The following is a 17,357-nucleotide window of genomic DNA, read 5'->3' as shown; positions in this document are numbered from 1 at the left end:
CATATGAATACCATGTTTTGGTCCATTCAACTACATACCCTTTTCCTGTCTGTTTCACCACCATCCTAATTGATGTTATAGCCGAACTGTGTAGGTACAGGGATACAGGCAGCAATAAAAAAAATCTGACAGTTGTAATTCATCTCGGCTCTATCCAAAGCTGGAAAAAAAAGGCTGTTAGGTTTTGAAGTGGGGGGGGGTTAGGTTTTCATGAGCAGTGGCAGTTTTCAGAATGTTGCATGCAATGAGGAACTGTAAAAGGTCAGGATATTTTGAAATGTGTTTTTTGTACCAATGCTAATGTCCCTCGCTATAAGTGGAATTGGATTAGTTTCTGTTCATGTGGCATGAGCCTTATAATTTAAATTTATTTTGTAGGATCGGCCCGGGAGGGGAGAAGCAGGGGCCCCAGACACCATCCCTGAACCAGAAGGGGACCCGGGTCTAGATGATCACCAAAGAGCTCTGAGCAATGATCTCCATCGCATTCAGAGCCTTACAACATTCCTTAAGGTGAGTGTCAGCTCCAGGGGCCAGTCTGGGATATTGTGTCATAATTCCATCCCCAGTATATAGAATGTGATCTGTCAGATGCCCATGGAGGTATGACGTTTTTCTACTGCTTCAGGTAAAGCTGGCTGGATCGAAGTTTGCCTTCCACAAGAATCGGGGGAACTTTGATCCATATGTTATCTGTTTGGTAGAAGTCAATCTGTCTCTTAACCCGAGAATATTGGAAAAGTAGCTGCAGCTACTGATGTTTTCTGATGGTGTGTTAGTCTGCTGTCCAGATGGGGCTTTTTTTTTTTTTTTTTTTTTTTTTTTTTTTAATGTGACCTATAAACTGTACAAATCAGTTGAACAAACAGAAATCTTTTAGGTGGAGGGAAGTAAGTTACCTTTAACTGCTTGCCGACCACCTCACGCCGATATACGTTGGCAGAAGGGCTCGTACAGGCAGAATCGCATACCTGTACGTGGCCCTTTAAGAGGCAGGCATGCGCCCGCGACAAGCTCCATGAGTTGGGTCGTGTGTCCCGTTGACTCTATCGTCATGGGGATACCCACGATTGCCTCACGGGGAGGAAGGACAGGGAGATACAACATTTAAAAACATAAATAAAAATGCCATAAAACTACCCCCCTTTTTTTTTTTTTTTTTTTTTTTTTTTTTTTTGTAAATGCATAAACTTTTGCGCAAACCAATTAATCGCTTATTGTGTGTGGGTTTTTTTTTTTATTTATTTTTTTTTACAAAAAAAGTAGAAGAATACGTATTGGCCTACACTGAGAATATATATTACTCAGTCATGTAACCCTGTGCCCAAATTTTTCATTTTTATTTTTTCCACAAATAGAGCTTTCTTTTGGTGGTATTGATCACCTCCTGGGTTTTTAATTTTTTGCGCTATAAATGAAAAAAGACCGACTTTTTTTTTTTTTCTCCCAAAATTTTGGCCACAATTTATACTGCTACATATCTTTGGTAAAAATAACTTTGTGAAATTTAGTCTACAAGCTATGGTGCGAATCGTACAAAATTGATCACATCTGATGTACTGGTGGCCTCAATCTCATTTCTTGTGACCTGAACAAGCCAGGAAAGTACAAATACCCCCCCAAAATGACCCCTTTTTTGGAAAGTAGACATTCCAAGGTATTTAGTAAGGGGAATGTTGAGGTTTTTGGGTGTTTTCTCCCCCCCCCCCCCCCCCCCCCACAAAATTGTCATTGTAATAGGTTATTTCTCTCACATGGCATGTGTATACCACAAATGACACCCCAAAATAAATTCTGCTACTCCTCCTGAGTATTAAGATACCACATGTGGGACTTTTTCACAGCCTGGCCACTTAGAGAGGCCCAACATGCAGGGATTGCCATCACGTGCAGGAGCATAAATTGTACATCTAACTTGTTGACTACCTATTACACTTTTGAAGGCCCTGGAGCACCAGGACAATGATACGTGGCACTGATACGTGGCAGTGGGGGCAGCTGGCAGTTTATTTAATTATTTTTTCCTTACGGCCGCTGTCTGTGTGAGGAGGGAGAGTGGCACTGAGAAATGATCTCATATGTTTACATATAAGATCATCTCTCATTGGACACCCTGATCGCGATGTAAACGGCCGCTGTGATTGGCCGTTTACAGCGATTGGCTGTGTCCGAGGGACACAGCCACCACAGAACTTCCCGATGCACGCTCTGAGCGCATTGCGGAAGTAAATGGGAGGACATCTAGGGATGCCCTCCCAGCAAGTAACGTCTGCGCTGTAGCAGTCTTTCGGCTATAGGGCGGGAAATGGTTAAAGAGTAACTGTCATCTGTCTGCAGCGGCTCCTCTGACCCGCTGTTGACTCACCGATGGTTCCATTCACTTTAATGTAGCGACTGGTGATGCGGCAGTGATACAACAAGGTGAGGGGCGTGGCGGCAGCAGCAGGTGAGTGGATGCCTGCTAACAGGCGCTGCCATAATGGATCTGAAATGACAGGTGCTCTCTAAATGTAAGGGCATATTCTTGCTGTTAGTTGGAATCTTTAATATTTGCAAACAAATTGAAAGTTTCCTATTTAGAATAATAAGCTGTCAAGTTGGTAAAATGGTGATATCAGAACCGATTCAATCATACAGTTTGTAGTGTACATAGATTTGCAAAACAATGGAATAAAGGAATATTCCTGAACTTTGTTTTATCTCATGGTTACTGTGAAATTATGTGAATGCCTCAATGCAGTGCATGTTATCTCAGCTTGCAGAGCTTGGATTCACTGAATGAGTTTAACATAAATGTAAATATTGAATATACAGCCTCATGCTGAATAAACTAAATTAATGTATCTTAAATCTAACGCTATCTTTAGATTTTGATTAAAAATGTGTGGTTTTGTTTTTTAATCTGGGGCTTATTATATACTTTTTTGTGAAAAAATTGTCATTAGCAGGTTATGTCTCACACACATATGCACAAATTATACTACAAAACACATTCTACTACTCCTGAGTGGTGATACCACTTTTTTATTTTTTTATTTTATTTTTTACACAGCGTGACCACTTATAGAGGCCCAACATGCAGGGCGCACCATCAGGCATTCTAGGAGACTAAATTACACATTTTCTTGACTACCTCTTGCAGTTTTGAAGGCCCCGGAGTACTAGGGCAATGGAAACTCCCCAAAAATGACCTAATTTGGGGGGAAAAAACAACCTAACGTATAATCTGAGGCATGATGAGTCTTTTGAGCATGTCATTATAAATTTTTTTATTTTTTTTTATTTTATACAATATTTCCAACAAATGCTATGTACATACCAAAAATTCACCCCCAAAACACATTCTCCTACTCCTGAGTACGGCGATGCCACATGTGGGAGACTTTTGCACAGCCTGGCCATATACAGAGGCCCAACATACAGGGAGCTTCAATTTCAAATCTAATTTGACTACCTATTACATTTTTGTGAGGCACTGTAGTGACATGGATGAGCCGTGCATGGGGTTGGTTGAGCCACGAATGTAGATGGGTGAGGGTGGATGAGTGCTGCAATAGGTACAGAGCAGTACTGTGGGCACTATAGTTCCAGCCCACAGTGTTGCTGCACCCCGTTCTTCCCCTCTCCACTCGCACTGTTCAGAGAGGAGCGAGGAACTGGACATGCCGCTGATTTGTTTACAAGTAATCGCTTTGTCTTTTGACGGCATGGCCGTCGTCAGCAGCCATTTACCGTTGCATGTCAGGTCCTTAGGAGCGCGATTTCTGGGAGGACGTCATAGTATGTCCTCCCAGAGTTATTTAGCCTCGCCGTAGCTGTCATTCAGCTGTAGTATGGTTGTTGATGGATGAGCAACTGCATCCTTGATGAATATATGATGAGCAAGGCAGCCAGCTAATGTAAAGTGCTGTAATGTCAGTCATAAGGTAGAGGCATATGAGCCGCTAAGTGGTAACCTCTGTTCAAATGACTATATAGGAGTTGAATGCCAAAATGCAACACTATAAAGTGGCATCTGACATATGCTAAATATGTGGCGTCTGGTATTTGGCACATTCTATTTTGACTTGCGACCGTATTCCTGGTCTGTGCTAGATAGCTGGTTCCATGCAGTGTAGTTACCGTCACAAGCAAGGCCAATATGACCAGTGCCAGGAACACTATGGAGATACTCGCAGAACCATGTGAGTAATGCCAGCATTCATGTCGATAAGTGTTGTCATTCAAACTGCTTCTCTTGTCATGTGCAAGATGTGGCTGCTGTTATGAAGTAGCTTCCTGTTTTTTGGAAGATCATTGTAGTTGACTCATCTATCATCTTGTGTATGTCGTACTAGTGACTTGGCCATGCTCACCGGAACTTCATCAGAATGTATGGGGAGACTTAGGTTGTCACTGAGTTGACTATGATCCCAAGCCCTGACCACTGGCTTATGCTTTTAAAGTGACCAATGTCCTAAATGGCCTATTAGAACTAATGCTTGGGAGTGCTGCATGAGTGCCCACATGCCTCACTGTCCACACTGTGGAACATTTATATTTAAAGATTGAGGTGGCCACTAACAATTCACCAGTAAGGGGGGTGGGTTGGTCGAATGTGCACTGATCGCTGCTGTTGGTGGTCTAAAAAAAATTCCAGTGTATATATCCCATAGTTTGTCAATGCTATAATGTACATGTAAACGAATCAATATACACTTATTTTTTTTATTTTATTTTTTGGGGGGGGGGGGGGGGGGGCTTTACACATTGTGTATGTCCGTGGGGGGGGGGGGGGGGGGTTGCGTTGGCATTCTTTCCGTTTTGTCTTTAATCCTAACTAGGGGTGCAATGGCTCGCCACCAATCCGTGATCAGAATGGGTCATCCTGTTCGGATCGGCATACGCTGCAGAGCGCTCCTCGGCCTTAGGAAAAGACTGCGGCTTTGGCCCAGCTCCGGGCGGCGGCCATCTTTGTGCAGCCGTTTACAATGTGATTGCTCCATCAAATGACGAATGACAAACCAGTGTTGGATGGCAGCAGCGCTGTGGGCCTTAACCACTTTATCTCCTGGAATATTTATCTCCCCTAATACAGGGATCAGTGCTAACAATATGCACTCACGGTACTAATGACCCTGGCAAGGAAGGAGTTAACATCAGGGGTGATCAAGGGGAACATGTGTTCCTAGCCAGTGTTTTTGTACAGTGGGGAAGACCTGGATCCTGCTTTGCTGAAAACGCTAGATCTGTGCCTTCCACTGCCGACAGAATGGCAATCTGCCTTGTTTACTGTCACTGTTCTGCCTGTGTACCGATCGTCGGGGTGCCGATGGACATCGAGCCCATGGTACCTGGAGATAAGCTTCTGGGGCTGTGTATGTGGTGGGGGGGGGGGGGGGTTGTTTTTTATTGTTGGGTGCCCCAGGCCCGAGTGTCGGATCATGTACTAGGTACATGATCTGATACAGTAGTGCCACCATAGATGCAAGTTATGTGTTCAGCAAGTAGTTAAGAACCAAAGCTGGATATACATTGTGCAATTTGCTTGCATCATAACTAGACTATGCAGTGCCTGGCTTTATATGAAGAAAGGATCGGTGGAAAATCCCAAAAATTTTCGGTGGGGAGGTGGAAGGTGTTTATGAACAGTGGCAGTCTGTAGAATGTTGTATATATTGCAGAACTGTGTAAAAAAAAAAAAAAAAAAAAAAAAAAAAAAAAAAAAATTGTGAGTTTTCTTTCGTTTATTGACGGACACAGCTCCTTAATTCTTGACCTTAAGGTTATCACACCACCTTCAGGAGAGGACTAGGCAGAAGATGGAACATGTAAAAATGGCAAGACTGCAAAGCATCGCTCAGGCTTGATAATATAGATCCTTGTACTCTCCACAGCCTGGCCATCGAGCGTGAGCAGTCCCTAGCTACGTTTGGAAAGTTCGGAAGCTTTTCTTTTTTTTCCCCCCCCCCCAGGGCGGCCATTTTCTTGTAGCCTCAGCACATTTTTACCTTTGGTGCTGGGTCTGTGTACCGTAGAACAGCACTGTTTACTCTGGCCAGTTTGACTGACGCAGAGCGGTCAGCAGCAGCACTCAGTCAGGGTGGTGAGTCCTGCGGTGGGGCCCCTCAGTCTGCGAGCAGCTATGTGGGTGGGATTTTGTGTACCTTTCCTTAAGTCCCTAAGTTGTGGCAGGGGAGTGAGGGTCAGCATGGCATCAGGAGCTGGCGCTTCTTCTGAAGACATCCCTGCTATTGCAACTGGCTCACCCGCTAAAAATGGGGTGCCTATGGATGCTTTGTCGGCGGTCCTGGATACCTTTGTTGCCAGGGTGGAAGCAGTATGCGGGCGCAAGGGGGGCTAAAAACGCTCCCTGCCCCTCCGTCTTCTGGGGAGAGCTCTGATTCAGACTCGGTGACTGGCGGCCCCTGTTCTGAAATGTCAGTGTGCAGACCAGTAAAAAGCAAGGATGGGGGGGAGGTTGCGCTATGGAGCAAATTGGTATAATTATGGTATGAGTGGCCTCTATTTAATTTTCCTACCCTGTGTGGGTGGAAATACTGATAAGATAAGGGGGAAATAGACTTGGCGCTATACCTTTTTTTAAAATGCAATATTAAATGGTGAAAAGCAAAGTCTAAGTTTGTGAAAAAAAAAAACTATAATTTGTATAAATTTTCCAGCATGCTGGTAAGTGATAAAAAAAATAAATAAACGATTCTATTTATAACAACCAATAATCTCTAGTGATTTTTTATTTTATTTTTTTTTAAAGAAAAACCACATGCACCTGTGTTAGTACCGTGAAAGTGCTATCCTTATTATACGAAATAAACCATAAATAAACATACAATTACTATGATTGGTAAAAAATGCAAGTGACAAACGTGCAAAATCCCAAGCGAAATTTGAGCATAAAATATCAAAAACAATTAAAGTATTTCTAAAAATTTATTTGTATCAAAATAATATCAAATTCATAAAAATGTTGATTGGTGAAAATCCCACATTTTCATAAATGGTATACTGAGTGCCACATCTTAAATAGCGCTTGAAAAATAATAATATGAACAATGAAAAAATCTTGGAGAGGACAAGACTATTAAAGTCTCACAAAATGAGACGAGATGGATTTTTAATTTGGACACAACCGGCAGGAATGAATATAGATCTGGATCTTAACTGTTTTTTTTAACCAATTTTTAAAAGAAATCTTTTAATGTCGGATAACCAAAACTCTACTTTTAAAGTCCTTCCCAACCAATAATTCCCTAGGGCAGATGCATACAAACACAATTAAGGTCCCAGGGGCAATTTTGGATTAGGGAATAAGATTACATTTCCTTAAACACCCATTAAAAAAGCCAGACCCCCAACATTAACACCCAACCATTGTGGAACCAATAGGGCACAACTGCCCTCTTTAACAGTTGTATTACCTCTTACAACACATATGGGTCAAAGGTAATATATTCATAAAAAGATAATTATATATATTCCCTTTCACAATATACATAGGTCGAATGTAATATATCCATAAAAAGGTTTAATTAAATATCAATATACCTGAAAACGTATAATATAACAATATCAACTTCTTCTTCATTGAGCAAACATAGTAGCTGAGGCCATCTAATATATGCCCTTATCATTCTTATTTTTATTTTTACTTTCACTTTTACATTTTATATTTATCCTTCTAAATCTTATAAATTTTACATTTATTTATTTAAATTTTAAAAATAAATAGTTATAAACGCAAAAGTATTGACACAAAATAAAAATAATAGAATAAGAAAAATTCAAACTCTTTATAGTTTAGGCTTTGTTCATTCATATCATAGGACTCCAAGTTTTAATATTTCTGAAATCTCTTAACCCCTTGTTTATTACTGATATAAAGAATGGATTTACCATGTATTCCTCTATTTTTATTTTTTCCAATTTACGTTTATTTTTTTTTATTCATTTTTCGGAATTGCCATAATTTGCTGTAATCTATGTGATTTTTGAAGCCGCCTGCCTGTGAACACAGATTCACTAACCCCCGGCGGCCCCACATATAGAGTAGCAGTGCCTAATTCCTCTTCGTTATTTATTTGGAAAATTCCTTCATCCAAAATGGCAATGAGGGACCGCGCAGGCGCAATGAGAAAAAAGCCAAGAAAATTCCTTGTCATGCGCAAACAACTTTATTAAATGTTGACAGAGGGCATTCCCTCACCAAAAATGGCGGCGATTGTCCGCATGCCAATTAGAGCGCTGCACCCTATTTTAAGGCAAAAGGTGCACGTAGATGGCCGCTCCAGATGATGTCCGTGTGACGAAACGCATAGGGCGTGGCTAGACAGCGTGCACTTCTTACACAGACGACAATACGGCTGGCGGGATTTTAAACTGTTACCACAACAATGCGATTGATCGCCAAATGTTTGAGTAATTTCATTTGTTTTTCGAATAAAACTCCTTTCCATACATACTATGGATATGCTTCTTCCTTATTACATATAACGGGGCACGTAACACCAACAGAGGAAAGGGGGTCTCCCAGGACAACAGCTGATTAAAGCCAGAGAGCAACACAGTGGCTTATACTGTGGAGGCTGATCCATCCCGGATGGGGTAAAACCTCTAGTGAGAGCAATCACATTAGTATTCACTGTGCACTGGGAGCAGCAGTTGCAGACAGTTTGAAGACACTCACAGAAGATTTTTTTCACTGTTCATTATATTATTTTTCACCTGTTATTATTCACGTGCTATTTAAGATGTGGCACTCAGTACACTGTTTATGAAAACGTGGGATTTTCACTAATCAACATTTTTATGAATTTGATTTTTTGATGCAAATTAATTTTTTAGAAAATACTTACTTTAATTGTTTTTGATATTTTATGCTCAAATTTCACTTGGGATTTTGCATGTTTGTCACTTGCATTTTTTTTTTTTTTTTTACCAATCATAGTAATTGTATGTTTATTTATGGTTATTTCGTATAATAAGGATAGCACTTTCACGGTACTAACACAGGTGCATGTGGTTTTTCTTTCAAAAAATCACTAGAGATTATTGGTTGTTAAAAAACAAAAAAAAAAAAACAATTCTATTTATATCACTTTCCAGCATGCTGGAAAATTTATACAAATAGTTTTTTTCACAAACTTAGACTTTGCTTTTCACCATTTAATATTGCATTTTAAAGGTATAGCGCCAAGTCTTTCTCCCTTTATCTTGGTGTGCAGACCAGGACCGTTCAGACAGTGAGCATGACTCTGTGTCCAGGTTAGCACAGAAAAATGCTAGTTGGAGCACTCTTCACTGCAGTGCCTGATACCCTGAAGATACAGGATGCAGTAGGAACTTCTGCTGAGCTGGCGGTCCCTTTTGGGTCCCGCAAACTAGCCCGCGCGCCTAAGGTGTTGCCGTATTGACTTAATTTGATAAGTTGATCTACAAGGAATGGGGAAGTCGAATGGGCCTTTTTTTTTTTTTTTTTTTTTTTTTTTTTTTTAATCCTGAGAAGAATGATGCAGAGTTACCCCTTTGAGAAGAGCCTCCTGGGAAAAAAAATGGGCATCGCCCCCCCCCCCCCCCCAGTATCCAGGTTATTTAAATAAAGTAACCATGATTCTGGTAGAAGGGACCCATGTCTTCAAGGACCTTTCCGACAGGAGGGCTGAGTCAGTGGCCCGATCCATGTTTACGGTGGTGGGAGTCAACGTTACAACCTGTGCTGGCCACGGCCTTGGTGTCGCAGACGCTTACTGAATGGGCAAAGTTGTTGCACCTTTAATTGGGGAAGCAAAGTCTTCCCGGTCTGCATAGAACTGGCAGATCAGTTGGTGCATGGCCTTAAATATGTCTGTAATGCGGCCCTGGATACGGTCCCCCTGCTCTCGAGTATCAGAAGTGGTGCTACTGTGCCTGATTTGGCTGAAATCTAAAAAAAGCACTGGCAGATTTGCCCTTCCAAGGTGAGAGGCTATTTGGAGCTTCGCTGGATGACATTATTAAACATGTTACCGGTGGAAAGAGCACGTTGCTCCCACAGTCCATGAAAGGTAAGGAACCACGCCGTAGGCAAGGGCCCTCTTCCCGTGTGTTGTTTTTTTTTTTTTTTTTTTTTTTTTTTTTTTTTTTTTTTTTTTCCGCTCAAACTGCTTTTTTCGCCGGCCGGGTCGGCAGGTAAGCGTTCCCAGTCCAACAAGGCACCTGGTTTCACAAGCCAAACAAGTCTGCGAACAAAAAATGTTACCGCATGAAGGTTTGCTCCTGCCCAACTCTCGGGTGGGGGGGTCGTCTTGGGAGTTTGCAGCTCGGTGGACCTCCCTACTGTCTGACCAAGGGGTTTACGATCTGGTTTCATTGGGATACAAGAGTTTCTTTCTTGTCCACCAAACAGAATTTTTTTTTTTTTTTTTTCCATCCAACCTACCTCTACTTCCGGCTCGTCGGGAAGCCCTTTTCGGGGCAGTATGGACCTGCTGCGAGGGGTGATAGTACCTGTACCAACGCTGGAAAGGTTTCGGGGATTCTGCTCCAATCTGTCTGTAGTCCCCATAAAGGAAGGGGTACGTCCAATCCTGGACTTGAATACCCTCAACAGCTTTGTGAAAAGTGCAAAGGTTCAGGATGTAATCCGTTTGCTCTGTGGTCACTGCACTCCATCAGGGGAACTTCCTGGCGTCCCTGGATATCCAGGACGTGTACTTGCATGTACCCTTATGCCTCAGGCATCAGTGGTTTCTGATATTTGCAGTCGGAGAAGAGCACTAACAGTTTGTGGCTCTCCCTTTTTGGCCTGGCGTCAGCACCCTTAGTCTTTACCAAAGTGTTAGCTCCACTTCTGGCGCTGTTCGACCACCTCCTACCTCCGTGGAATCTGATGCTATCGGCGCTTCATAAACCACAGTTTTAAATAATTGGGGAGATTCCCTTGTTAACTCTTTCTCAGAAAGTAGTCTTTCTAGTGGCTATTACATCTGCCAGGAGGGTTTCTGAGTTGCAGCCTTGTCATGCAAGTCTCCCTACCTGGTCATCCACAAGGATAAGGCAGCGCTACGTCTGCAGCCCTCTTTCCTTCCAAAGGAGGTTTTGGCATTTCATCTGAATGAGGACATTGTGTTGCCATCCATATGTCCTAAGCTGACGCACCCAAAAGAAGTTGCCTTACATTCCCTGGATGTGGTCTGGGCTCTATGGGTGTATCTGTCTGCTATGGCTCCTTTCTGGAAGTCAGACTGTTTTGTCTCGGTGGCTGGTCTGAAAAAAGGTCTGGCAGTCTCGTCAACCACCATTTCTTGGTGGATCAGACAGATCGTGGTTCAGGCCTATGCCTTAAAGGGGCGGATGCCCCCTGTTGCTGTCAAGGCTTATTCCACCAGGGCAATTGGAACCTCCTGGGCTTTCCGACATCAAGCGTCTGTCTCCCAGATGTGTAAGGCGGTGACTTGGTTGTCCGTTCACACTTTAACTAAATTCTACAGAGTTGGCATAAGCACATCTTTGGATGCTTGCTTTAGCCGCAAGGTTTTACAGGCAGCTGTGTAAGGTTGCAATTTAAACTTTCTTCAGTTACATGTTTGTTGTGAACGCATCTTTTGATGCATAAGTTGGCCGCAGGTTTTTATGGTGACCTTTTTAGGATGGCAACTCCACTGAGGTGTTCCTTTTTTGTGGGTGAAGTTATATTTTGCTGTTTCCACCCCTCGTTTTTTGACACTGCTTGGGAACATCCCTAAGGTCAAGAATTAAAGGAGCTGTGTCGGCCAATGAACTAAAGAGAAAATGGGATTTTTATACTCGCCGTAAAATTCTCTGAAGTTCATTGACTTGCACAGCACCCACCCCTCCTATTTGTTTGTACTGCTTTTTGACAAACTGAACTGCAGAAAGTGGGGTGAGGGGTTATAGCCAGAGGGAGTGCCCCCTGGGTGGTGCTTTGCCATCTTGTTTTTACATGTTTCGCCTAGTCCTCTCCTGAAGGTGGCGTGATAACCCTAAGGTCAAGAATTAAAGGAGCTGTGTCCGTCAATGAACTTCAAAGAGAAGGATTTTACGGTGAGAAAAATCATCTATTTATTTTTTGTCAGTAATGCACTAGGCCTGTAGACCCTTCTGCCTTGCTTGTGACTGATGTCCCTCATTGTAACTTTGTGTAAGTGGTTTACATGGCTAATAAAATGCTTGTCTTTATAGAATTGGTCTTTTGGCTCTGAGTGGTGTAAGAAGCGCTGCAAAAAATCTGTGATTTGGGGACTTCTGATATTCGCGGTCATTACAGTGGTTGTCCTGTGTGTAAAAATAGGCAATGTACCAGGTAAGACCTCTATACCTTTTAATATATTGTGCACACACAGGTTGGTTCTCTGGTCACACAGGCAAATTTTTTCCCTTCTTTTTAAAGTGGTTGTAAACCTCAAACAGAAAATGAACAAAGCACATACTTCTATAGCATGTACTAGCCTCAATCCAAAGTGCGGAGTCTGGTTCTTCACTGATCCACCCTGCTATCCACATTAGTCATCGATGGAACTCTCCCACTCCCCCTCCAACACACAGCAGGTGATTCAGCCTCAACTGTGCATGTTTCCCAACCAGACTGCGTAGAAGGCTTTCTGTGCCAATTTATGCTTTTTATCATGTGTGGGTTTGATCTCAGTGGTCACTATACTGCAGGCATCTCTGCTGGCCATTGGGTGCTGCAGACTTTAGCTGTGCAATCTGTTTGCTTCTTCATTATGCTCTATACACACGCAAAATCAATTAGAAACCATAATTCATGTTGGCATGTCATTGCTGTAAGCCTTTGTGTCAAATAAGGCTTTCACCCTAAAATGTATTGGCCACCACTTGACGTGGTTGTTTGGGCAGCCACCAGTGAAGGGAGACCACAAGGAGTTGTATAGTAATGTGGTGATGCAGAATTACAGGCTGGAAGAAGGGTCAAAGGGAAGTGCGGACATAGCAGCTGATCTGTCTACACATTAGATATGTTCCAATCTTAATATGTACCCTGTGGTTTTTTTTTTCTAGTGTGCAAATGTCCATCCTGCCCCAACAAGTGGACAAAATATGATGACCTCTGTTATTTTGTGTCAAAAAATTCTGCTATGTGGTTGGAGGGCCACCAGTACTGTGAGAAGGAAGGGGGGTCTCTGCTGATCCTGAATGAAACGGTGCAGGTAAGTTATCATCCATGAGACAGGTGAACGCCAGCTGGGCACAATGCAGCCAATATCTGTATATGGGCATGTCTATTCCATTACGTGAACATTGGAATAAACCCTGTCAAGGGTTGTTGACAACCTTTCCGCCTTGTAGAGCTCTGACACAAATCTAAGTTTTCACATTCTCAAAACTTTTGGCCAGTCTGCTGCTTCAGTGTTTGTAGATCTTTTTTCTTTTTCTTCCTTCTTTCTTCTCCTTCTCCCTCCTTTCTTCTCCTCCCTCCTTTCTTCTCCTCCCCCCTCCTTTCTTCTCCTCCCCCCCTCCTTTCTTCTCCTCCCCCCCTCCTTTCTTCTCCTCCCCCCCTCCTTTCTTCTCCTCCCCCCCTCCTTTCTTCTCCTCCCCCCCCTCCTTTCTTCTCCTCCCCCCCCTCCTTTCTTCTCCTCCCCCCCCTCCTTTCTTCTCCTCCCCCCCCTCCTTTCTTCTCCTCCCCCCCCTCCTTTCTTCTCCTCCCCCCCCTCCTTTCTTCTCCTCCCCCCCCCTCCTTTCTTCTCCTCCCCCCCCTCCTTTCTTCTCCTCCCCCCCCTCCTTTCTTCTCCTCCCCCCCCTCCTTTCTTCTCCTCCCCCCCCTCCTTTCTTCTCCTCCCCCCCCTCCTTTCTTCTCCTCCCCCCCCTCCTTTCTTCTCCTCCCCCCCCCCCCCTCCTTTCTTCTCCTCCCCCCCCCCCCCCTCCTTTCTTCTCCTCCCCCCCCCCCCTCCTTTCTTCTCCTCCCCCCCCCCCCCTCCTTTCTTCTCCTCCCCCCCTCCTTTCTTCTCCTCCCCCCCCCCCCCCTCCTTTCTTCTCCTCCCCCCCCCCCCCCCTCCTTTCTTCTCCTCCCCCCCCCCCCCCCTCCTTTCTTCTCCTCCCCCCCCCCCCCCCCTCCTTTCTTCTCCTCCCCCCCCCCCCCCCCTTTCTTCTCCTCCCCCCCTCCCCCTCCTTTCTTCTCCTCCCCCCCTCCCCCCCCTCCTTTCTTCTCCTCCCCCCCTCCCCCCCCTCCTTTCTTCTCCTCCCCCCCTCCCCCCCCTCCTTTCTTCTCCTCCCCCCCCCCCCCCCCTCCTTTCTTCTCTCCCCCCCCCTCCTTTCTTCTCTCCCCCCCCCTCCCCCTCCTTTCTTCTCTCCCCCCCCCCTCCTTTCTTCTCTCCCCCCCCCCCCTCCTTTCTTCTCCCCCCCCCCCCCCCCTCCTTTCTTCTCCCCCCCCCCCCCCCCTCCTTTCTTCTCCCCCCCCCCCCTCCTTTCTTCTTCCCCCCCCCCCCCCTCCTTTCTTTTTTTTTTCTCTTCTCTCATGGCGAGGTGCTCCATACTGGAAAAGTCATTGTTCATCATCAAACTGTTCTTGGACGGTTGGGAAAAGTTGCTCTCGGAGGATGTTTTTGACCCATTCATTCTGTATCCATGACTGTGTTCTTAGATAAAATTGAGTGAGCCCACTCCCTTGCCAGAGAATGATCTCGGGATGCTTTACTGCTGTCATGACACAGGACTGATGGTAGTGCTTAGGCTTCTTTCACACTGAGGCGCTTTACAGGCAATATAGCATCTGTACAGCGCCTCTGCTCTCACTCCAGTCTGAAAGCCCAAGGGCTTTCACCCTCGAGCAGTGAGCTGGGAGGATGCTAAAGTCCTGCAAGCCGCATCTTTGAGGCGCTGTAGGAGCGCCCCTTCCCCATGAAAACAATGGGAAGTGGCACTTTATTTTAAATGCTCACATGATTTGTAATAAAACATCTTTGCTATTCTGAAGTATCCCATCTATCGTGATTCTGTACTTGCCAAGTATGCTGCAGAAATCTCCCTCCAATAAGTCTGGCTGCAGCCATTTTAACTGTGGGCAGCTTAAGCTGCTGCTGGATTTACAGACAGAGGCACACCTCCAGCTCTCATTGGTCCTCTTATGACTTGTCCCCCCCCTTCCTGGCAAACTCAGAAGGAAAGCTGTGCATGATGTCATAAGCCTCGCCTTTTTTTTAACCAGACAAGGAACAGGAAGTGGGCTGTATAAGGTATTTCCTGGCAGTTTTACTATCCAAAGTTAAAACCACAAGGGCAGAAGATTTAATAGATGGAAAGATGAAAAAAATGACTGAAGGTCCGCTTTAAGTTAATTTTGATGGCAAAGGGAGACCTTGCAATGCATCTGACCGCTCTACATAACATTCTGGAGTTTATGTAAACTGGCATCATAAAAAATTTGAGGCAGCAGACTTTTTTTTATTTTTAGTTTTTTTTATTAAACTTTGAGGCATACAAACATACAGTGAAAAAGGAGTGTTCCTGACATAACATCAGTCCCACCATGACCAATGTGGTCAACTTGGACACAACATTTCCAACTACCTAACGTGGGTATCTGACTGTGTACTGAGGCAGCAGACTTTGTAAAAGTGTCATTCTCAACATTTGTACTATAGCAAAGGTGGGAAATCTGAACATACCAGCTTTGGTGAATTACAAATCCCATCATCGCTAGGAGTCAGTTTTCAATGCCTCATGGGGCTTTAGTTCTACAACAGCTAGTGCAGAGAGGATTCCTATCCCTGTACTTTAGTGTCATAAATGGTCAGTTACATAGGTTGACAAATATCCATGGACAACAAAATAAAATACCTTACACACTCAGAACCTACAAACCTCTTAAATAACTACTTCCAGTCTGGGCCTTTTCTGGCACTACTTTTTTTTTTTAAATATTATCATCTATTTTTTTGCATCACAAGTAATGTAAGCCATCACCTGACAGAGCCTCTTTATGGGGAGATCTAGGGTCTCTAAGGGCTCATGCGCACTGCAGCTCAAAAAAAGCCCATGAATATTCCTGGGTTGTATGACATTTTGGCTTGGGCCAGGAAGCAATGTCGTTGGCTCCAGCACATGCTGATTGGCAGAGTGAGTAACAGGAGAGAGCTTTGTGCTTGTAAACCATTTTCTGCTGCCAGTGGCGATTGTGCCAACTGTTTCCCTGCAAAGCAGGAAGTAAAAAGCAGCACACAGTAAAAACACTTTATACATTGTTGGGCACACAGTTAATTTTGATTGCCCCTAGATGTTAACCCCCCCCCCTTCCCAGCCAGTGTTGTTAGCACGTATTAGTGTTGATGGAGATATCAGTGGCAGTTCCCACAGTGTCAGATTGCCTGGTGTACTATATAAATTTAGAGGGGAGTGGCCTGCTACGGACCCAGATGGCAGCATAAACCTGGAGCTCTGGTCACTTCAAGGGAATAGCTGCACAAAAACAGCAATAAAGGACTCAATGCTCACACGTTCTTGCTGGTGATCCGACCCAGGCACACCAAGGGACCATGACCCACAGGAGAAAGGGAGCATCCAAGCAGCAAAATGGTGCTGGATCCTCATCGATCCTGGCCACTAAACACCAGGCTAAACCAACATAAAAGACACATCGGCCCAGCATAGTAACTCCCCTGAAAGTCATCAGTCCTACCCTCCACACCAACAGGGAGCCTGGCCAAGGTTGAATTCAGGCTGGATGCAGCCCTGCGATGAGACCTGTCACTGACTTGGGAGATGACACTTGGGAATGAGACGATTCAGAGAGTTCCCCACTATGAATCAACCTGTAATGGTCACAGTCCTCAAAGATATGCTTATATTGCTGAGAAGCACACTGCAAGAAGACATGATGAACTGTATGCATAGATTCAGCAGGGAATTAAATTCAGTAGAATCCAGAGTGGAACACACAGACAGAAAAATGGGGGAATTTGCATCCACCATAAATGAACTGGTAGATGCAAATGAGGCTCAAGGAGAATCAACATGAATAAACAAACAAATTAGATATTGAAGATTGGTCCAGAAGGAACAACTTAAAAATAAGGAGGATCACTGAATCTACGGCCCTCTGCAACCACTCTGTTCACATCCCTCTTACCTGACTTTTCTGAAATAGAAGTTACCATTGACAGAATACACCACCTGCCAAAACCATCCTACCTAGTTGAAAAAGTTCCTAGAGATGTAATTCTACATCTCCATTTCTATCATGTTAAGGAACAACTAATGCTGGTGATGTGCAAACAAGAGCAAATCCCACCCCAATACCAGAATCTGCAATTTTATGTGGATCTATCCCAACATACTCTGCGAAAGAGGAAAAATCTAAACACAATCACCAAAGTCCTCAGAAACCATAACCTACCTTTTGTATAGAT

The 17,357-nt window shown here is 44.1% G+C and overlaps 1 protein-coding gene across 2 annotated transcripts in view; it reads left to right on the top strand.

Annotated features, from left to right (window-relative positions):
* Nucleotides 1-17,357, top strand: part of LOC143989110 (killer cell lectin-like receptor subfamily G member 1) — a 61,555-nt gene that overhangs the window by 17,361 nt on the left and 26,837 nt on the right. For both annotated transcript variants that reach the window (XM_077489127.1, XM_077489128.1), the window contains exons 2-4: nt 379-513; nt 12,178-12,298; nt 13,015-13,163. In XM_077489127.1, the coding sequence (XP_077345253.1) occupies nt 379-513; nt 12,178-12,298; nt 13,015-13,163 (405 nt within the window). The remainder of the gene's footprint in view (nt 1-378; nt 514-12,177; nt 12,299-13,014; nt 13,164-17,357) is intronic.

Source organism: Lithobates pipiens, unplaced genomic scaffold (assembly GCF_037356315.1).
Source record: "Lithobates pipiens isolate NorthernLeopardFrog02 unplaced genomic scaffold, aLitPip1_a1.2 Scaffold_18, whole genome shotgun sequence".
NCBI classification, from domain to species: domain Eukaryota; kingdom Metazoa; phylum Chordata; class Amphibia; order Anura; family Ranidae; genus Lithobates; species Lithobates pipiens.
This window is presented reverse-complemented; position numbering and strand designations above follow the sequence as displayed.